The 23415-nt window shown below is 42.2% G+C and overlaps 1 protein-coding gene across 1 annotated transcript in view; it reads right to left on the bottom strand.

Annotated features, from left to right (window-relative positions):
- LOC130392767 (inactive N-acetylated-alpha-linked acidic dipeptidase-like protein 2) overlaps nt 1-23415 on the bottom strand; it is a 154567-nt gene that overhangs the window by 88134 nt on the left and 43018 nt on the right. Inside the window, exons 6-7 of the mRNA XM_056603267.1 lie at nt 22240-22390; nt 116-244 (exon numbers count right to left, since the gene is read on the bottom strand). Coding sequence (XP_056459242.1) covers nt 116-244; nt 22240-22390 — 280 coding nt within the window. The remainder of the gene's footprint in view (nt 1-115; nt 245-22239; nt 22391-23415) is intronic.

The raw sequence follows: 23415 nt of genomic DNA, 5'->3' as shown, positions 1-23415 counted from the left end.
ACAGGAATTGTATAAAAAGTATGGGCGCAGCGATTAGTCGATTAATCCATTAGTTGATCGACAGAACACATTGTGTGTAATCCAAGTTTGATAATCACTACATCGTAAGAATCACCTGAATGTGGAGGCGTGGCCAACGGGATGCAGGCTCCTCCCCCCTCTGGGGCGGTGGGGGACGATAGCAGTCTCTTTGCCAGGGAGGCAGAGATTGGCTGTACCAGCAGAGACGTCAGGCTGCCCCCTGCTCCTCTCGACGGATGGACTGGAGACAGAGAAGCAGACAGGAGGGACGGATACAGAGAGGGGGGAGGTACAGAGAGGAGACAGAAACAGAGAAGGGAGAGATACAGAGAGGGAGAGATACAGAGAAGGGAGAGATTATTGTCGTTATTATTTTACATATTTTGAGGAACCATGAGGAACAACCATGAAAAGTTGAAACATTTTTATATGAAAGGCAATTCTAAGTAAGTACATTGGAGATATGGGTCTCAATTATAACGAGCACAGGGCCCGTTCAAAACATGCCTTTTCAGAAGGGCCAATTGCTTTGCCGTCTGTATTGCTGCTTGAAGCTCTCAAGAGCAGCTCATCCAAACAACATAACCCTCGACTCCGCGCTCCCTTTGATTCCCAGCAATTCACCCGTCAAGTGCGAAGTCGATAGAAGAAGGAGAGAAGGATTGTCGAGGACACTGAAGGACATGCAGACGACGTTGACAGAACGATATGACGGTAGTGTATCCAGCCTCCAAGCACAGTGGACGAGTGTCGGAAGTGAACGAGAGTGAACCGGGCTTGTGTGGGCCCGATGTCGCGGTTGAAGACCTGCTGGGGTCTGTCCGTAGAGCCCTGAAGCCCCGCCCACATGAAGCCCCGCCCACGTGAAGCCCTGCATACCTGAAGCCCCGCCCACACGAAGCCCCTCCCACACAAAGCCCCGCCCCCCTTAAGCGCAACAGAACACTGCTGGTTGTTGGTTTTGTTCAAAGTCCATTCAAATTGAACTTTGTAGTGTCCAAACAAATGTGGACAATGCATTTCCTCGGGTGCCCAGCCATACACAGCCTAAGTGTGAGGTAAATCAGATGAACGGTTCTAGAGATAAGGGAAGGACACGCCAACATAAAGACCTACTTATAGAGATTAGGCGCTAAATAGGTAGATATGATGATGGCCTTATAGCGCCCTAACTATATGAGGGACGCAATTTTGGCATTAAGGAAGGTACCGAGATTAATGGGAACACAGTCTGAATTCGCCATTTACTTTCTCTTATGTAGCCCACTTTCTTCCAAATGTGTTTGCTTTTTCATGATTCTCAGTTCCCTTTCTAATAGCCCAATTCCCTTACGAACTGAGTAAAGTATTGTCTTTTCAACAAACAAACCCCCCTCTACACCCTCCAAATGGGCTTGCGTGAAATCTCCCAGCCATAATAACCTTGACCCCTCATATATTAATGTTATGGCATTATCCCTGTAATTACTTTGTGTACAATTTGTACTATTAGCATTATGACACATGATATATGACATTAACACAACCGGCTGTTTGCGTTCCCAAGGGAACGCAGTGAGTGTGCTCAAAAATGCACACACTCACAGTATTGTAAGAGGCTTTCGGATAAAAGCGTTTTCCAAATTACTGTAGATGATTATATTATGATATTATAGCACAACTTGAAAAGAGTAACCATTAGACAACTTTAGGCCAGATATAGAACATAATGCGGAAAAGAACATAACATTCATGAAAACCAAATGTAACATGCATCGTTTTAGCTACAACCACTACTGCTATTAAGACTACTGCTACTGCTGCATTGTTGGAACACAAGTCATAGTAATATTTCTAAAAGGGAGTTACATATAGAATTGTCTAAATTAATATAGCAAGGACAAGTCGAAAAAAGAGATAGAATGCATTTCACATTAGCATGGGATGAATTGAAACAGGATGGAAACATGCCTTCTATTGTGCAACCAACCGCTTTAAAAAGCAGGCAATAATGGCCAATAGACCTTTAATTGACGTCTTATTGTGTTTTGTTTTCTACAGTAGTGTAATGCCTTTCGCTGAGGGGGTCATTTGATGTGAAGATGTTAATATATTTGACAGATCAAATAGTATAAAACGTTGCGTGGAATGAAACAGGTTAGCATGTTGAGCAGAGGCCTAGAGTATGTGGTATGTTTGTTTAATCGTGTTGTGCATGATTATTGGCGGTCTCGAGACAGTAGCTATCCCCAAAACAATTCTTGCCATTTTGATATGTGTGCATGATTCCTATTGGGGATTGAAACATCTGTGTCTTGCTGCCTGGCAATGCTCAGGAGAGAGCTGGGAATAAACAGTTTGCCTGGAGGAATATACCTTTTCAGCAGGTTTTGCGTGTGTGTGTGCTTGTGTGTGTGTGTGTGTGCACCTGTGTGTGTGTGTGTGTGTGTGTGTGTGTGTGTGTGTGTGTGTGTGTGTGTGTGTGTGTGTGTGTGTGTGTGTGTGTCTGTGTGTGTGTGTGCGTGCGTACGTGTGTGCATGTTCTTCCGAGAGGGATTCTTGTGTAAACACAACACAACAGCGAAACACTATTTCCTCTAAGACCTCATCAAGTAAGCTACGATTGAGCTGCGGTGCGCTCTGTTTTGGGAAATGTGTTTCTCAAGGTTTGATTTATTTTTCATCCCTGTGATCGCAAGGCCAGAATTTTGCTCTAGCGAGGGCTGATGTTGATGTCGCTTTTTACTCAAACACTCATTATTTATGAGTACGAAAAACAAACACACAACTTGATAAGTGATGTTTTTTAAAAAATATTATGTCTCATGTTTGAAGTTTATTTCAGTCATAACCCTGCTCTTGTACAAAAGCACACATTCAAAACTACTCCTTGTAGCCTGCCAACTGCAAACCATATGAGTAAGTGTGCTGCAACCTGGACACTGAACGATCCACACGCACAACTAATTAATTGCACAATTTGCTGTAATTATTCACAATTAATCACTAATTAATTTTATTCAATTTATTGCCATGCTTGTAAACATCAATATTTAAACACGGTCACCAAATTATATCAATCAACCTAAATTAACATCTTACGAACTGTAAACTAGCTCTCTTCAAGGAACTAGTGAGCCCTAATTTGCATCATACATAGTATATGCATCAACGTTATCAACAGCAAAATGCTTTAGATTCAAGCGCAAGTTAAAATTTTTAAGAATTAAGGTTATTGATTGTGTTCTATAAATGTATCATCATGTATAAGACAATATATATGTCTTACCTTAACATCATCATAGGTTTACACAAGAGTCTTGGATCTCTTCAAATCCGTAATTGCAAAAAGGTTATGGGAGTGCGACGCAAAGAGATGTTTTTCTCTGTAGAAACAGCTGGAAGCGGAGGGGCGAGAGAATGTGGTGTGTAAACTACATTCAATCAAAGTTGAGGACATAAGTTATTGTCTAGACATATCACTCGCGGAAGCGCTGTCAATGCTTGGGCTCTGCTCATACATAGCGGTTAGAAACCAACCTATAGCAAAGGGCGGGGTTATGCTAATATAGTTCTGAAACATCATAGACTTTGAGGAGGAGAAGGATGATAAGGGCCACAGGAGAACCCATATGCTCTAGACTCCAGAGTCCAGGAGTGAGGCCTTAAGTGAACACGACAAGCAGCCCCAAGCTTCTGAGCTGATGATGCACCCAAGTGTGTGTGTGTTGGGGGGTGAGGGGCTGGAGGTGGATCTAGCCTTCATAGTGCAGCAGGGCTTGGCAGCCGGCCAAACTCTAAGGGCGCCAAGCTGGGAACCAGTGGTTGCACAACACTTTCTTAACACGCTTGGTAATACACTGTGCTATATTCACAAATGAAGTCCTGGGGCCAAATGTATAGAAGAACTCTGTGTAGGTGTCTCCGTAAATCAATGTCAAGAGAGAAAGGTTGTAATTGGTCAAACAGTGAGTACCACAACGGTACAGAGCTTTCTGTTCGTACATACCAATCGTACTGAGATTGTGCGCAGGTGAAAGAGCGACCAAGGTCTTGTTCAAATTATCATTCACAGCAATTATCATGCAATTCAGGATCGCTCAACTCACTGTTATTTTTTGCCAGCAAAATGCCATGTTTAAGCCGGGGTATCTGGACTATTTAAATCCATTATAATTTCTGTGCATCTGTTTCTTTATATGGATTAATCATATCCAGACATTGCATTAGTTGTAATCAATAATACTTCAGTCATTCATACCAATCACACTGTCATATGATTGTGTCGGGTCAGGCCATTGCCATTTCTGGTAAAAGGGCTATTTCAAGCTCATTGTTTCTCAGTTCCACATGTTCCTAAGTTCACAAGTTTCTCAGTTCTTAAGGGTCCTAAGGTCACATGTTTCTCAGTTCTGAAGGGTATATGTTCCTCCTTTTGATTTGATTTTGAAGGTCTCTAAAATAATGTCTGCCTGCATCTGTGGCTTCCCAGATCAAATCTGACTTGACAGGGAATACTAAAGAGTCTAGTGGTTCTGGGGTCCTGAATTGATAACCAGTGGGTTTTGAGATTCAACAATTTATTAGGTATATATAATAGTATCCTTTGTGTTTTGTGGTGTATTCAAATTTTAATTTGGCCCAAATTTGGCCACGGTCACGAGAGGTACCTTCCTCCTACCACTTAACCCTCAACACTAGGCATTAGCCAATTTTTCAATTGTTATATGTTTTATGTCAGGAAAACAAAGGAAAACAATATTTGGTAAATATATTCACAGCCCTACAGCAGTGCTTTGGACCACAAAACCCATTTGAGCAGTCCCCACATTAGCCCATGTCATATTAAGCAAATACAGAGCTGGGAAATGTATTTTTCAGGTTCCCATTGTTTGATATATAGAGCCGGGGAACATAGGATCCTGGGAACATAGGACACATTTGTAGAACTGAGGGACACAAGAGCCTTTGCCATGTTCTCCTTCATTCATGTCATTATCATCACATGGGTTAAGTGAAGGAAATAGAGACATACTAATTTGTACCGTAGGATAGAGAGGGACATTAAAAAAAGGCATAGAAGAAGAGTGTCGACGTGTTAAAGGTTGAAGAAAATTGCATTCGGTGAGGTCAGAAAGCAACATATGCTAATTGTCTGTATTATTCAAACTAGGGGTGCAGAGGTCGGGGTGGTGAATTATTTCCACTTGAGATAATACAAAGTTAGAACCAGAATGCTCACAGAAGCACGCAACCACACACACAAACAGCCATTACCTTCACTTGAGCGATCGTGTAAGCAATGCAGACGTCCTAGCAATGCGCTTAACCGTGTTCAACCCCAGAAGAAAGAGTCAAATTGGGAGCAATTTTTAGCCCAGATACAATTTCTATGTTAACATGGAAGTAAAAGGTTTGTGTTAAGAATGTGGATACCAAAGAGCTTTATACCATCATCGCAACGGCCAAGGAGAATCGTATTTTGTTTTATCACTACGTTTTGTTAGTTCAAAATAATGCAAATAATTATTAATTCTTGGAAAAAAAATATAGATGTATTGTTCTCTAAACTGCATCACATGCAACATTGTGGGGATTGTGTTTTATTTATTGATTGATTGTCTTTTTATTTTTAAAACTTCTTTATAGATCAATTCAGTACCATGTTGGGAGTAAATGGGGACATAGCAAAAGAGGTCCATTTGCTCTCCAATTGGTTGCATTAGTTACACAGGACAGGATAACAAATAAATCTCTTTTGAATCTGTTTTCCTGGCCAAAGGTAAAGCGTAGGGGTATGGGCAATCAATCCAACAGACACCTTTTAATAGCTATTTGATTCTTAATACCAGTTCCATTGTGGTGTTTGTTTACATAATCCATGCCAGAAATGATAGCCTGATGCCTTGCAGCTAAATGATCAGGTCACACACCTGAGCATTTCTTCAAAAACGTTTAAAATATTGTAACTTGTTGATCGAAACAGCAAACATAGTCCCTAATCCCAGTTTATTTTTCTGCAAGAACCGATTTGGATGTTTGCCATTGTATCAGCATCATGAAGGAATAAAACCAATCAATGCCCTACATATAATGTTTTAAAGTTGCGATGTTTAGGATAGAGCCCCTCCCAGATAGAATACTTTTGGAATTCAAATAACGAGTGGGTGGAATTTTGGGAATGTCCACAGTATAATACTTGTAAACAAAGAGAGATTCAGGCATTTTTTTGTAGAATATATCAGTTACAGGATGTGTTTTTATTGATAACATTATTTATATCACTATATTCAGCATTGACTTCAGATATCGCCATGTAATTTGAAGCTAAGAGCTAATTGAAATACATCACAAACTACAAAGTTAGTACAAAGTTAGACACACAAAAACAACAACCCTGATCTGCAGTGTGTGTCATCATTACTAACAACTTATGTTGCGTACCTTGGTGTATGCGCCAATAGCAATGGCTCTAGTTGTGGGGGGATATGAAGCAATGGATATAGCAGTAGTCCTCTTTCTAGCTGTTAATGAGCCACACACCAGACAATGAGCAAAACCACCTACAGTGCTTTCAGTTCAGTCTTGTTTTCTGTTTTCTTGCCTTAACCCCCAAGTGTCTCTCTCTCTCTCTCTCTCTCTCTCTCTCTCTCTCTCTCTCTCTCTCTCTCTCTCTCTCTCTCTCTCTCTCTCTCTCTCTGTCTGTCCATGCTTTTCTCTGCTAATGTCATTTGCTTTCTGTGGCGCAATGTTTTTTGGCTGATGGTGACAGTTAAGCGGGGGAAGTTTTCAGAGCGTCATTAAAGCTTTCATTAAAACTCCATCATCATTAGAGGAGAATTAGTTATTTCCTGGACCGGACATCACAGCAGCACAGGGATATCAAAACATAATCAATTCCATGCAAAAAAAGGAATCAATTTAGTCGCAAAGCACTCAGCGTATCACCAGTTGGCTTATAACAGCTGTTGCTGTTTGCTTATTCATATCAATTCCTGTAGTTCATTTCTTTAAGTGAGGCCACATTTGGAAGCCATATAAATAGGTGGTTGGCAAACCGCTCATGAATATGTCAAAGAAAAAAAATCACCATAACAGCATATTAAGCAATACCCGTCCCCCTCAAGATAACTCGAGACCCAACGATTGCAAATGTTTTTACAAGGTGCAGAGGTCACATTGCAATCATTGCTAATGCTAGATTGAGCTTTAACACTCAACTCCATAGGCAAACGCCAACGCTAGAAGCTCATTTGCAAAATTCAATGTGGAACAACAAATAATGAATTGAGTTTTCTTTAGATTGTAGAAGGTTTCCCTGAAAAAGAGACTTTGTTGAACTTTTGCTAGTGATGCTAATTAATTAATTAGCTAGTGATGCTAATTAATTAGATGCTAATTAATTAGCATCACTCCGTCAAGTCAATTTTGTTTTTTTCAAATCAAAGAAAAACTCAGTTAGGCAAAACATTATTTGACTTGGAATATCAACCAAAGCCGAAGTGTTAAAAATTACCCAGCTAAAATACCCAGCTGCATGGATAATTTCCACTTTGATACTCAAAAAGGAGTACTATCCAAACAATATTGAGTTAATTTTACACCAGCGAGTGTGCGTCTGTGTTTGTGTGTGTCTTTAAGCTCTGCACACTGTACCACCACCAATTATGAGACTGGAGGAGTGGAGAGGACCCTCCTGCAGTGCTTACAAGCTGGAATACATTCACTTCCATACTTTGATCACTCTTGGTGGTCGTCCAACACAAGGCTGTGTCTATTGCTACATACAAACCAGAATAGCACACAAATAAACACACACACACACACACACACACACACACACACACACACACACACACACACACACACACACACACACACACACACACACACACACACACACACACACACACACACACACACCTCAACAGCAACAACAAACACACGTAAACACAGCTCTTCCAGGAATCTGATTATACATGCGATGAAAAAGATAGATTTACAAGCAGAGGAAGTGGAACACTGATCAACAGTAGTCTGCCTCACTGAACACCAGATAGAGAGGAAGAAGAGACGAAGAGCAGATAAACAAGGAGAAGGAGGGACGGATGGGCAGAGAGGGAGAGTTATTAAAGAGAGAGTTAATGGATAGAGAGCAGGGTAAGGAAGACAAACAGAGCGAAGTGAAAATAGGAAATAAGTATTGAGTGGGGAGAAATGCGGTAAAGGGGATCTGAATGAGATTTGAATGGCTTTAGACCGATGACATTTGTGGTTAAAGATAAAGGTTTCTGTATATAAAATGCTTGCACCCGAATATATTCCATTTCTATTGTTCCATTTTTTAACTGCTTATTTACAGCACATATAGGTTTAGGCATGTCACCCGATATTGAAAAGTACAACAATGCAACACAGATACTGAAACTGCTATTTGGGTGGTGCCTTGAGAATATAAACCTCAACCTACACATTGTTTTATTGCGGTTCCAGTGTAACTCATAAATGTACTGGTAGTCCTCTATATATTCTCAATGGCAGATGTTGATTGGGGCAACTCCATGATTGTATAATTGTAAAGACACAATTTATCGCAACACAATGAAATGAGGTGAACATCCAAGGCTCAATAGGTGTGCCAATATTCACATGACTTTTGCTGTCAGTGTTACTTTACTATGTTTAATTTCAGGGAGGGTATGCAAAAGTTACATATTAATAATGAAAATACAATTTGAAAATAAAATATCATGCATAGCATAGTTTGAAATTTTACATTGTTGTTTGTTCACTAGCCATCATAGAGTATGCGTGGATTGATAATCGATCAATACTTTGCTGTGTTTTTCCTGTGTGTGTGTACCATTTTTGTTGTCGTCTTGTTCAGTTCACCAACACAAAACAGATCGATTTGTCACAATGGGGCATTACCAGGTCATATACATGTTGAATACAAATAAATGTCCAAGTGGCTCTATTACAACATTTGTTTATCTCCAATTACATGATCGCAGACCTAATCGTTCATGAACAACGCAAAGAAAAACACAAGTGAGAAGCGCCAAACGCAAGTAGCTTTTTGGCCGGTTCTATGGCGTTGTTGCTATTTTACCGGCGGATAAATGACTCTTGCGCCCGGCGCAAATCTAAAAAGGCTTGGTCTGAAGTAGCCTAATTACCTGTAGGTGTGGTTTGGGCGTAATGTGCAATGAACCAATGAGAGTGCCATCTCCCATCCCCTTTAAGAGCCATGAGCGCATTTGAAATAGAGTAGATATTTTGGCAGTCTCAGATGAGACAGATGCATGACCACATGAATTTCAAACTTCAAATGGCTCAGTTTATGGCCAAATATTGCCTAATTCCCACATGGAATAGAGTTTTCTTCCACAACTTCAGAAACTTCAGAGTCCTCAAATAAATTTCGGCATACAAAACACACATATGATATGCAGTAACTGTGGTCTATTTAATGATAGACGCAATACATTAACAAACATCGTTTCTCACCAGTATCGTATGCATTATCGTTATCAACTTGTGTTCCTAATATGCATGTGTCCCCCCGTTATATCCATTGCCATGGACTTTTATGCGTTACGTGTTTAGTTTTTGCGTGTGTTTTAACAGATGGACGCGCACACGCGCGCCCACATTCATACATTTTTTTACACATACACACACGAGTGCCCGCATTCATTCATTCTTTTTAACACTCACGGTAAAACAATGTTTTCTCACGATCAAATACACATCAATCCTAAAAGTTATGGGCTTGTACACAATGTCTGTGTCAAGAAATATGTGTTTGCTGTACGGTGTTTGCAGATGCATTGATTTAAAAGTACAACTTATTACCGCTGTATCAGCTGTTCTTTCCCAAAAAATATACCAAGAATGTGTGGCTATGTAGATGAGAGAAGCAAAGTGTATGCGCGAGGTGCACAAGCAACATTATACATGCGCCCTTAAAATAGCATCTGAATAACGCGCCACTGACTTTTAACCAGGTATTTCTTGGTTTGTGGCGCAATTGTTTTCTGAAACTGCAAAATAGCACCAGGGAACGTTTGCGCCAGAACAAGGCCCCTCCTTTCGCTGAACCGCCCCTTGGGGCGCAAGATCATTCCCTAATTTACCGTCGCATGGCGTAGGAGGGAAAAGAACGTTCAGTGCCAGTTGCAAACTAGCAACGACAAATGCGTCAGTGTAGAAAGTAAATTGCGCTGGATGCAAGATAGCCTTATGTGTATACATGTACTGTATGGTATTTTAAATTTCTTACAGTTGATATAGTCCATGTATGTCAAACCGATTTCCTTAGATATTGACACTGTGATTAACATGTGCCTTTTCTTTTTTTTTACTTTTGGATTCTCAATTCTTGCGAGTTTGTTATGTGTCTGTTTCTGTCTTTGTTTTAGTTTTCCTTTTTTTTTTACTATGTTTGCCAGTTTTGGGCAACTGCCTACTTCGAAATGATGTTTATTTGATGACTTTATTTTTTAAGCCTCCAAGTTTCAACATTTGGGTCCTCGTCCTGAACTCTGATACTTTTTTTTTTTTTCTCCTCCCACAGCTTGTGCTTTATCTTCTTCAACCGTACCTTCCCACCCAAACCATGTCTCACCTTTTTCCTTCCCACATCCCTCCCTTTATGCCCGATGTTCCCTTGTATTCCTCCCCTCCATTCCCCCCCACTACCATATCTGCTACCCTTCCCCTTGTCAGTCACATTCCCTTTTCCTCTCCTCCTCTCCGTCTTTCACAGATTATCAATCGTCTTCAGGAGTTGCCGTGGTGACACACCAGCCAACAGAAATAGGTATTAACTACAAGGTGTGGGGTGTAGGTTTGTGCCTATGTGTGTGTGTGTGTGGGTATGAGTGTGTACATGTGATGCTTCAAAGGATCTAGGCGAGAGATTACTTCAAGGCCTGCTGAACTCGTCTGCGTGACTGAAGCGAAGAGTATGGATTGGTCACAAAGTTGGAACAAAGTATGGATCATCTTACACGGCGAAAAATTGCAGCCGAGAGAGAGAAAATGGTAGTTCCACCGGATGAATTTGGGATTCATTTTGATTTCAGAGATAAGGAGGAAATAATGATTTGGATATTAAAGTAAAAGTATATTACATTTACAACCTGCATGCACTGGCTGAAAGTAATGATAATTTCCGTTGTTGCACATTTCATTTAACATTTGGATGAACGCAAAACACATAAACAAGTTACCCGAAACATTTTGATGATAATCAGAATGACTAACCACATATTTGTTTATTTATTCAGATTTTTAATTAATGGTACAATCTGTCCTTTTTCATGAAACTATCTAAAAACGACAAGACCGGTTTTGTGTGTTGTTGAGATATGTTCTTGCATTATCCAAAATGTTTCCATCATTGTGCATTTCGTTTGGTAATGAATAATGATTTGGGAAAATTATAATTCCTGTATTTAAAATAAATCAAGAAGAATATAGAGTTCAAAAAATTAAAACAAATAATAACCTCTACCTTCCAGAGGTAAGCTTTTTTTTTTTTCAAGGTCAGAGGCCATTCTCTAGCTTGTGACCTTGAACATTTAATCGCTGACCCAGATTGTTTTATGATGTACTAAACATGAAGAAAAAGAAAGGTCCGGCTGAAGGCAGCTACCCTGAATGATCCCATGCTGGCCACAATAAATTGATTGAGGCGACGATATCAATCATGATCACCCAGATTGAGATACAATAACATAATGTCACTCCATAATATTCCCATTGCTTTTAAATGAAGCACAATCTTCAATCAAAAAATGTCAGCTGCCTTATTATCTTACCCGATTAACACAGTCAACAATTACACTTCAAAATTGACCTGCCAATCAGGTAAGAAAAAAAATGCACTCAATATGGTTGAAACCGTCTGTCTTGATGTTCAGTTCATACTACAGCGCTTCAGCTGTTTTGGATACATTGTAACACTGCTGTCAGTTATGAGGCAGAGCCTAAAAACCTGTCCTCAACGATGCATGAAGATAGTTCATACGGTAACAGGAAATTGTGATTTCAGGTAAATTCGGGTGATTCTATTCTACCCATACATCTCAAAGATGAACTCAACAATTGTTCGATATATTATTAAGCCACACTGACTGCAAAGTTGAACGTTTGCGTTCAAGTTCAAAACCTTTATTTGTCCAACATGTTGCCATATTAGAAAATTGTATTTGATTGAAGGCACTTTTTAACACTGCTGGGGTCATTTTCCCACCGAACCAAGTTTTAAGGTGGTTTGAGTCAAAATTTGTTATGCTTGTGATCAACAATCCCCACTATCCACTAGAAGCCCATTCAACATTCAACTATCCACATGAGCCTCTTCGTAAACACACATACCTTCTTCTCCTGAGATTTATTCTCCCCTGCTAATGAATACTGATGATTACTATGACTTAACCTACGCAAACATAAAATAGGACATATTAGAGACATTTGAAATGAAACCACAAGTACAAATGAGGGGCAACATATATTAGAAAGACAGTATGGATTGTCATGAGAAGCAATGTCATGAGAAAGAAAGTGTTTACATTGAGGCAAAGGTTTGATGTTGAACGGGCTACCATTGGAAAGCAGGGGATTGCTGAAAGAGGTATCAAATATCAAAGTATTAAAGCAAGCGAGCTAAACACTGAGGAGCACTCAAAAGCCCAGGTAGGTGTGGAAAGACTTCTTTCCTAAAAGGAATGGTGGGAGCTCCTATTAGCAAATGTTAGGATTTGAAGAGAGCTGTCGCTAGAATTCTCTGGAGTAAAGCGCTTTGGTCAGCGATTTGTCAGCACGTCCAGAAATGTGTCCTCTTTCGTGACTCTGTCGTTGCGGACGCACAACCGTGTACTGCTCAGCGACAGTCGGCACACAATTATCTCTGCTTTGGTCTGGCTTTTCTATGCGCCAAGAAAGAAATCTCATTATTACATGTAATTATTCTTAATGAACGTGGACCTCAAATGTGAGAGTTCATTCACTCCTGGCTCAATTAAAACCGGATGTTGCCTGCTGGCACCACAAAGACACATTTCCATGACAACATTTCCATTACAATGCATGCAATGTTGATTCCGGGGGGGGAATAACCACAAGCCATTTCTAAGGGTATTGGTGAGTGTATGCGCACACGCACGTGCATGTTTTCATTTGTGAATGCATGAGGTACAATGCTATTGTGTGCTATTGTGCTGAACTGAGGTTAAACTCATTATTTAAACATTGGTTGGTCTCCATATTCTCGTAGGAAGTCTCGTCCCGCACACAATCTCCTGCCAATTCCTGACTATTTGAATCAAACTAAAGCTCTTCCCGACCAGCAATCACCGGAGGCTTGAGCTTACCAGAAGAAACCTGTGACCACAAACTGCCCTTCTGTGACATGGTGTTTAAATGTTATTTCTGCAGATGCTCGTAAGTGACACCAAGAGCGAAATAAAATTTGAATATGAGTGTACTTTTGCGAGCGCATGCTGAGAATTATGGCAAATGATCTCAGGGGTGGGACACACCACACCACACACGTTGACACTCGCATCCTGCTACAAAAAAAATGAATATCATGGATTTACACTCTTCCCAGATGGCTCCAGCTACAGCTTCCAACTCTGACACCCACTCAAGAGAAATCTTCTTAGCGGATTACTTTGTTTTTAACATCAAAGAGACTATGTATTGTTGCCCGTTTTCAATATATAATTCAGTATTTTAACTTTCAAAATGTAGTAATAGCAAAAGAACCAGATCTAAGCAGTAATAACCTATCCTGGTCACTTCCAGACAAGGCCTCCTCAAGGACCGGTGGGTGGACATGTGGGAAATATTTTGCCTATTACCATTCAGCCTGGCAGGTAGAAGATTTAGGAAGACACAGAGAGGGGATCAGGCTCGGAATAGGGATTCACAGTCAGTGAAAAGAGAGACTGTGCACACGCACGCATGTGAGCACATACACACACTTTATCTTGAATAAAAGTGCAACGAGACACACAGAATTCAGCGGCCGACTAGCAATAAGGCGAGTGAGGAACGCAACCATGTTCTTGAGCCTAGGCTATCGGCCAGTGAGATTACTAAAGATACAAACAAGAATGATCAAACAAACACCTAAAGGGACCCATTGTCTTTGTATCATGTTTCTGATTTAATCAACAGCGTCAAGTAGACACTGTGAAAGAGACTGTGATGAAAGCAGAAGGCTGGTGAGAAGCAGCATAACAACGAAAGACAACACCTGCTGTGTGAATCATCGTAGCCCGTAGCGAAGAAACACTGTCTCTTAATGGTGCGCATTATCTCTCCAAACCGGGGGAGCTGATTTCACATGGCTAGTCAGAGGGAATTGAGATAGTGAGCTCTGACTGGTGTGAAGATAGAGAGTGATGGTGTGAAGATACTGCGGAGGATGCATAATTACTAACTAGTTGCCCCACTTTTAGTTACCCAATGTAAGGGTTCCCTTCCATGTACACTGTTATCGCATGGTATCATAAGCATGTGAAGACAATCAAAAGTAAGCAAGAATCTGATCAAATATGGGTACAAGAATGTCAAATGCAGAACACTATGACATGTAGATGTGGCATTTAGTAGTCTTAACTCTTTTTTTGTGATTTTTTTCTACCATTTCGTCTTGAGGTTGATCTCATATTAGTGAAATGAACCTTTAACCGTATGGAGCCACATCGTTTAATGAAGCACACAGTACAGCATCATAAATCAATGTGGATTTGTTCAGGGGGTCCTGTGATGTTAAAGGGGACTTATTATACCACCAGGTGTGAGTGTGATTAGCCTTACAAGCCGTTTCGAAAATCTGCCCCATAAGACATCACTAGAGGGCGTGTCCACCTAGATCTGTGCTGGATAGATGAGCAACGTTAACTTCAGTCCACTTGGTAGGCTGGTAGACTGATCTATCCAGCACAGATCTAGGTGGACACGCCCACTAGTGATGTCATATGGGGTAGATTTTCGAAATGGCTTGTAAGGCTAATCACACTCACACCTGGTGGCGTAATATGTCCCTTTTAAGCTTGGTGGTAGGCAGGAGGATATGTGATATGATATTGTTATAGTAGGTCCTTGGGTGCTGGCGTTCTGGCTGCTAACAGGCCTAGACATTAAAAAAAGGAGCAGTCTTCATTCAATACCAATGAACACTGGAGAGGTAAATGCTGGAAGCACTGCCTACTAATAGTATGCAGTTCTTTGTGTTTTTTTTATAACCTCACAAGATTTATCAAAACATGAATGTTTTTTGTATCACATGTTATGTTTAAAAAAGAAAGCTTTATCTTTGTAGCATCCGATTTAATCTATACATTTATTAAACTTTCCCTAATTTAGGGGCAAAGTCTTACTTGATCCAATGTAAGCCAAAATATGCTTTCCAAAGTCTGCGTTTCATCTAACCTTAATGCTGCAGACATTTGAGCCCACTGCATTGTCTCGGATGAAATTGCCACTGTATATGTGTATCAAAGCATTTGAATAAATGAACATAAAACAGCTCGAGCCTAAATGACACAGTTATGGTACAACATTGGTATTCATCGGTGATCAGAGTGGCTCGCAGGGAGGAATAAATCAATAGCATGCCCGCATTGTGTACACCGTTTACAGTAAGTCAAAGGCAGCGCTAGAGAATCGCATTTAGGAATGCAAATGCAATTTAAATAACCGGCATTCCAGTACAGGCAAACACAAAAGAAACGCTTCCCTATTGAGGACGTATCCGTTTCACCCACAAGCACGTCCTCACAGACACCGGTCGTGTCCCTCGCAACTGGCGATACAGTGTAGTAGCAGCTCCGCACGCCAGTGAGGTGTGTGCATGACTAAAACACACACCTCGTTCCGTCACCGTCGTCTCCTTAACAGGGGGCCGCTGTTTGCCTTCTCAGCCAAACCAAACAGAGACACCGCCGCTCATTTTCCAGTATGGTATTGATTGAGCGCTGTGAAAGGCTCTCATGTCTTGAAAAACATGTGGAGACGCACGCACGCACACACACACACACACACTTACACACACACACACACACACACACACACACTACTATCCACATGTATTTCCAGACACACACAGTCTTATCTGCATGCCTATTACCTCTGAAATACATGGTTGCCAAAGTGAGCCAAGGCGAGTCAATTTGAGGCTTGGCTGCTCACCCGATCACCCCCCCCCCCACACACACACACAACCCCCACACACTCCCTCTTGGGACCAGGGAGACCGAGAGTGGAGCATACTGGAAGCCATGGGAGTTGAGTAATGAAGGTCAACAGTGCTGCTTTATTTGGGTTAAACATACAGACTCGAGCGGCGGGATGGAACACTGGCGAAACGCGGCGGCAAGACGGATGTTGTTGGAGCTTGCGAGGTGTGTGACAGGATGTATTGTGGACAAGTCTAAATATATGTCTGAATGTACTGCCAAAGACACGACTCATGGCATTGGTGATGTTGGGACAGCAAATGTATATAGCACAGGTTCTTCAAAGCCCTGATAGGAAGAATGACATATCTGTGTCTACACATTGGTATATCGCACTATAGCTCAGGGTGCACAATATGTATTCTGTCAAATAATTTAGAGGGGGCTGACATCAGGAAAGGCTGCCACTATCTGGAGAAGGCAGGATGGAAGACCACACAGGATCATCAATCAAGGAGCCCGAGAACAGGAACTTGCCACCAGGTCGGTAGAAGCAGGACTCAGGACCAGTGACAGGTGAAGACTTGTGTTGTAAGGTGGCATTCTGGCACATTTCCGGACAGGCAGAGATATCTGGCTGGGACGAGGCGGTGAGCAATAGGATCATCGGGTTGCAGGAAGCATGCGCAGAGAACATCTGTAGAGTGAAGCCTGGACCCTTCCAGCTCCAGATGGCAGACATCATGAGGAGTGATGGAGAGCGACAGACTTGGGATACGAGGAGACCTTCACCTCTAGACAGACAAATGGGTACTGGCTAAATCCTGGCATAAACTGGAGATGTGTGTTCAAGATTTGTTGGGAAGAAAAATGTTACGAATGATATGAGAAATTCCAACAACTGTTGTTTGATGAATTCCCCCCATGTTCGGCTTTGGTTGATAACCACAGCCAAAGACAAGTTTTGAGGTCACAACAAAAATTCTGTTTAGCTGACACAACTTAGCACAGATTGTTTTGGTGTTGGTAAAACTGTCAGCAATACATGTGTGCTCAGCAGTTACCCTACGGGAACACGTCAATGTTTGAATTCACAATACCTTTTTGGCCCCAGAATGGTCTGATGGAGGGTAAGCTGGTGTAGGAGATCTGCCCTGATTTAGGATTTGATGGGAGCCATGTAACATTCACAACATGGCCCCTAGAGGAAAGCTGCAAACAGTGAAACTGCCAAAGGTCGCACACATTGTTTTCTCTCCCAAAAACCTCTTTACAGTTTGATCGATTGCTTACACACTTTGGAACTTACAGTATATATAGACCTCTGTGTTCCGCACGAGTGAGTGAGATTTCATTTGAACTCAATGGGTCTCATTAGTATGGTGAATTCTAATATAATATAGTTCCTATATGTTGCAGTTTATGTAGCCGACAAACTACCGTCAAAAACAATGTGTTCTCTTAATTGGCTTTCTTGCTCAACCAAAACCATAACACAGTGTTAACCCCAAAAGCAAATTAAGCGGGGCAGATTTTTAATTTTTTTTTTGCCTTAATATTACAAACTTATAAATAGTATGTCATTCTGCTGTAGTAAACCAAAGCATGACCATAAGAACTCAAAAACAAATAACGATACATTCAGTGCTCCAACCTCGACTTAAATCCAGGCTAATGGACACGAGCCATTTGTTTTTGTCTCGCTAATGAAGCCTTAATTTGTGTGGGCATTCATCATGAAAGACATATTATAAGCGTTTCACACACAATATAACGTTTTAATGCTTTGATTTCTGCCCTCCCTCGTCCCTATTAATCCTGCGTGACTGTTATGGGCCGTCATGGTGTTTGTAACCCTGCAGCGGCGGCAGACCATAATCCATCCCTATCTGCAGGCGGGCGTTCATAAATCACAGGGAGAAGCTTTTAGGAGCTTTAACCTCTGTGCATTATTCAGTGAACAGCCATGATAATGCCACCTTCTCGCCTAAGCCATTCTAGTTGTGCTCGGCTAAACAGCTCACCGGCTACTTATGAAGTGGAGGACTCCCCGCAGAGTGAGCCCCAAACACCGCCAAACTCGTGGTCCAATAATAATAATAAACGGCTATATGAGGCGAGTAGGTCAGCGCTTTGGTGCGCTCGCTTCGTCAGCCCTTTCAGATGGCGGAGGAGTTTAAAGTAAACATACCCACATCTGCAATCTGTTTGCATGGGAGTAAGACTCGTTTCTTTGTCGATTTGTAACTTATTATGTGCAATGGCTAAAGAGCAAAATGTATCATCTTCTTACTTAAAGTGAGAAGATCCCAAGTTCCACGTGCCTCACCTTCAAGGTTGAGTGACTGACCCTCGCAAGGGCCAGTTAACAACGCCATAAGAACTGTTTCATACGACTGGCATATCAATAAAGTTTAACTGCCTAACAGGCCTTTCACCATGGCCAATAAGACTCACATTCACATAAAATAGAACAAAACAAATAAACAGCCACCCATTGGGTGATGTGCTTCATAAGAATGTCTAATGGATGGGACGGGTGACATTTTAACTTTGACGAGTCCTTCATTAGGCATCGATGGGAAAATAAAACAATGCATATGTTAGGGTGGTTTGGACACAAGCGGGGTTTAATATGACTCCTTAACTGTCATGGGAGCAGCAATGACATTCAGGCGCTGACAACACTGCCATTACATTCTGCCTGGACTGCTGCTCATCACCGCAGCATCATATACGACGGTGTGTGGTTATTCTTCCTTTTTTCTTTCTTCTCTCTTTTTTTTTTTTAAATCATGTACCGCAACCTATTTAAATAAATATGCTAATGAAAACATCCTTCCCTGACTCAGTCAGGGTACTCTAAATAACCCAGGAGACCCAATGAAAAGGTCCACCTGTCAGACGGTTCAGAAGTTAACATGGGAGGGGGGGGAGGGAGGGGGGGGGAGGAGGGGAGGGAGGGGGGGGGGAGGAGGGGAGGGCGGGGGCCTGCCTCAACTTGAGCTCTGTTTCCTCACTCTTCCAGAGAGGGGAGGGGAGAGGGTGTGCGTGAGTGTGTGCGTGCACGCTTATATGCGTGTGTGTGTGTATGGGGGGGGGGGGGGGGCAAGGCAGGTGAGAAGAAAGAGAGGCCTAGACACAAAAGGTTAATGGAATCACACACGCACACACACACATCTTATGCACACACTGTTCTTGTTCTCTCACACACACACACACACACACACACACACACACACACACACACACACACACACACACACACACACACACACACACACACACACACACACACACACACACACACACACACACACAAAATGTAGTGTGCATGCAGACCCAGTATGCAACTATCAGAGCGGAGGTTTTTGAGGGGTACATGTATCCTGCGGTAGTTTCCATTGGGTAAACATGGCCGGGGCAAAGCAAAGGAAAATGCCACTGCATTCTCATGGAATTGCTAATTATTTTCAGTAGCCTGCCGAAAAAATGCCAGGATGACAGAACAAAAACATTTGCGTTTTTTTTCCATCAAAAGGCCATAAAAAAAGCACCCTGCAGTTTTTATATTTAATGCCATATAAAGATATATTTTTATAATCAAATACGCTCCGATATGCGTCTTTACTCTCTGGATTCATTAAATGATCATACCTTGAATGTGGTATGAATTCAAACGGCAACGACAGATTCTCCTTCTGCCTCCCAGATTAGAGGAGCGGTGAGGGAACAAGGAATATCAAAGTAAAGCAATGTTATGACAGTGCAGAATGAATCAAGCGAGATAGATGCCAGAGAAACTGGGATAGGCAGACTGTGCACACCTGCTGATGGTATCCTAGCAAACGCGGCTGGCTCCTCCGAGTATAAGCAGACAGCACAGTCGGGCATGTTTGCATATGGAAACATCACACACACCTTAATGAACCTCCTGCAGTTCTGGCATGCATAACAGGATCCCTCAGTTTTAGCAATAGCATGACAAGTAAATGTGCGCACACACACGCACACACATACACATTGGTAAGGAGAGTTAAGAGTGTGTGTGTGTGTGTGCGTGTGCGTGTGCGTGCGTGCGTGAGTGTAGGAGATGACAGGGGCTTTGATTCCCTGGGAAGGAAGTGACGTGACGGCATGGCAAGGTGACAATACTAGAAGGTTGACTTATTACGTATTAACAAGAAGAAGGTGGTTTGTGTGGGTGGGGTGAGGGTGGGTGAAAAGGAAAGGGAAATAACACATTGCGGTGCTATTTTGGGGTGCCAGATTGGTGCAAGGGGTCGCCCTCTCCTCCTCCAATTTACAGAGAGCTGGGTTTATGGGCAGTTTGTTTTTTAGTGTGTTTTCCATCAGGTAGTTCCTACAGTTAGTGTGGCTGTCCTCAGATCCACGTTTCAGAGATGTCCTTTAGGCAAATGGTGACCCTCTAAAAAGACTCTGCAACCGTAGCCACCCCAGTAGGGGCTGTAGAACCACATCAGGTATGCCACATGGACTGATTATGATACCGAAGCCTTTAGGTTTCCCTTTCATGAGACACACGCAGTCGGGAGCCAGCCCTTTTCCGTGTGTACGAGTGAAGGGAAGAAGGGATAAGCTGTGAACATATAGGTAGCAAAAGAGACGGTGTGTGACGCAGACCCATGGTAATTCATTTACGAGGCTAGCTGGATAACAGATGTTTTAAATCAAATGTAGAATGCAAAGGAATTGTATGGCATTAAGCAGAATGTGAAAATTGGCATTTGATGCATGGTCTCACCAAGCTGATCCCTAGATACGTACAGTATGATGACAATAAATAATGTATGCACAGTACATGTATGCGTAATTAACACAGTGTATAGGCCTCTCAAAGAGAAAAGTCAAATATTCTAAGTAGGATTTTTACCCAATTAAAAAAAAGGGAAAAAAGCCTTACGAAGGTTTGAGTGTATGAATAAATTACGGTTGATTTGAAAAATGGGGTGTCCTTTACCATCTACTGTTCTTTATGGCTGTATTAGCACTGGGGGAGACCCCGGCTCACCCCGTTTGGTGGCAGAACAGATTCTCTAATTCCCTACAGCCCTTAGACACTCTCAGTAGTCTCTCTCTCTCTCTCTCTCTCTCTCTCTCTCTCTCTCTCTCTCTCTCTCTCTCTCTCTCTCTCTCTCTCTCTCTCTCTCTCTCTCTCTCTCTCTCCCCATCTCCTCTCCCCTCTCCATCAAAAAAGCGTGCACATGCCCAGCGCTCAGTGTCTGTGTCCCCCTACATCCAACACGCACCAGAAGTAATCTGGTGGGTTTTTCTCTGCTCCAAGTTACTCCGCTACAAGGACTAAAGGTACTTGAGCAGTAATGACACGTCCCCGTTGGCCGGACCTGGCAGGAAGCAGGAAGGCAGGGGCAAGACTGGGAAACAGAGAGGTCTGTCGTCCTGGGAGGGTGATTTAAATACAGTGAAGAAGGGAGCCGGGGAGGGACACGGAGTCAATGTCCTCTGGCAGAGGCCAAGGTAACAGAGTTTGAAGCAAATTGTTCACACAACTCAACCAGGAAGTAGTAATAGTTCATCTATAGACATCTCTATCTATATCTACATCCATATATACACTTTTTGTGGAAAGCAATGCCTATATATATATATATATAGGCATTGCTTTCCACAAAAAGTTAAAAGATCTACAGGGTAAAACATGGTGAAATTAAAGGAAAAGTTTCCAAACATATTCATATGTATTCAGTACGAGACTGATTACCAGAAACCTGTACCTGACCCTCAAAACTAATTTCTTTGGTTCATTAACAATTTACCGCTTACAATCTCTAAGAAACAACTGGCATTTGGTTTGACAAATCAGGGCCACGGGCACAGAGAAACTGTGCTTGTGTCTCCAAAAACCACAATGGATTAGCTGGAGTCCATTTGGGTATGTAACAGGGTTAGGATATGCGCACAAAGGCGTATAAGATCAAAGTTGTACATTTTGATGAAATAATGCATTGCGTCCGATTGACATGAATTTAAATAGCTAAAAAATCGGTGGTTTACTCACAGCCGCTGGGCGTTCCCGGGCTCAAAGGGTGTCCGCCGGGGTTCAGCGTCACGCTGAAGGCCTGGTGCAGGACGTCCAGGTCGGGAGGGGCGTCGCAGGGGTCCACGTAGAGCAGGGCCCCGCCCAGGCCCCACGCCGACAGCAAGGACAGCTGGGGGACATGAACCCATTTATTTGTTTCCACAGTCCTGTCCAATTCGGCTACAGTCATACCTGGGTTAAACTTGGGGTATTCATAAAGGGTTATCTTTAAATGTATTTAGAGTGCATATTATACCACCAGGTGTGATGGTGATTAGCCGTTACAAGCCGTTTTTAAAATCTGCCTCTTGTCCACCTAGATGCATGATGGATAGATGAGCAACGTTTGCTGCAGTCCACTGGGGGGCCGGTGGACTGATCTATCCAGCATACATCTAGGTGAACATGCCCACGTGTGATATCAGAAGATGCGGATTTTCAAAACGGCTTGTAACGGCTAATCACACTCACACCTGGTGGTATAATATGTCACCTTTAAAACATTTGGCAAAACGCCTAAAGATTGCCTAAAGAGAAAGACCTAAAGAGAGGGATAAAACTTTAGTGTGAGACCGGATGTACTGACATGCCCAACGGGACATATATCGACAGAAAAGCCCCCCCACACATTACACAACAATACAATACCCAAGATATGTATCTGTTATGCTCAGCATGCTGTGAGAGTGTTGTTGTGTGAGTGTGCAAAACAACGGCAGCAGTAGCAGCTGACAGGTGTAAACTACAGCAAATCACATCAGCGTCACAGCATCACACATCTCTCTGTAGCACACACACTCACTCACTCACTCACTCTGGGAGATACCCGAACGACAGGAAGAGAAGATAGAATAGTATCGGCACAACAGAGAGGTCACAGCATTGCGATGTCGATATTGTACAGCTCTTTACCATCTCGGATGAAAAACAAGAGTGAAATCTCGTCTTAAACCAAAACTTCCCTCCCGAAAAAGGAGAGTGGAGTCATTGAGAGTGAGGCGGGGACAGGAATACCTCGGATGCATTTTGATCGTCTGGGTAAACATCTTTCAGCACAAGCCATGCGACCCAAAGGTAGACGGGATAAATATTCAACATAGGTGTTCTCACAGTGGCTTCCCCATCTGAAGTAGCAGATGTGCTGAAATTGCGACC

This window comes from Gadus chalcogrammus, chromosome 12 (assembly GCF_026213295.1).
Source record: "Gadus chalcogrammus isolate NIFS_2021 chromosome 12, NIFS_Gcha_1.0, whole genome shotgun sequence".
Classification (NCBI taxonomy): Eukaryota; Metazoa; Chordata; class Actinopteri; order Gadiformes; family Gadidae; genus Gadus; species Gadus chalcogrammus.
Note: the sequence above shows the minus strand (reverse complement) of the source record. Positions and strands in the feature narration are given on the sequence as shown.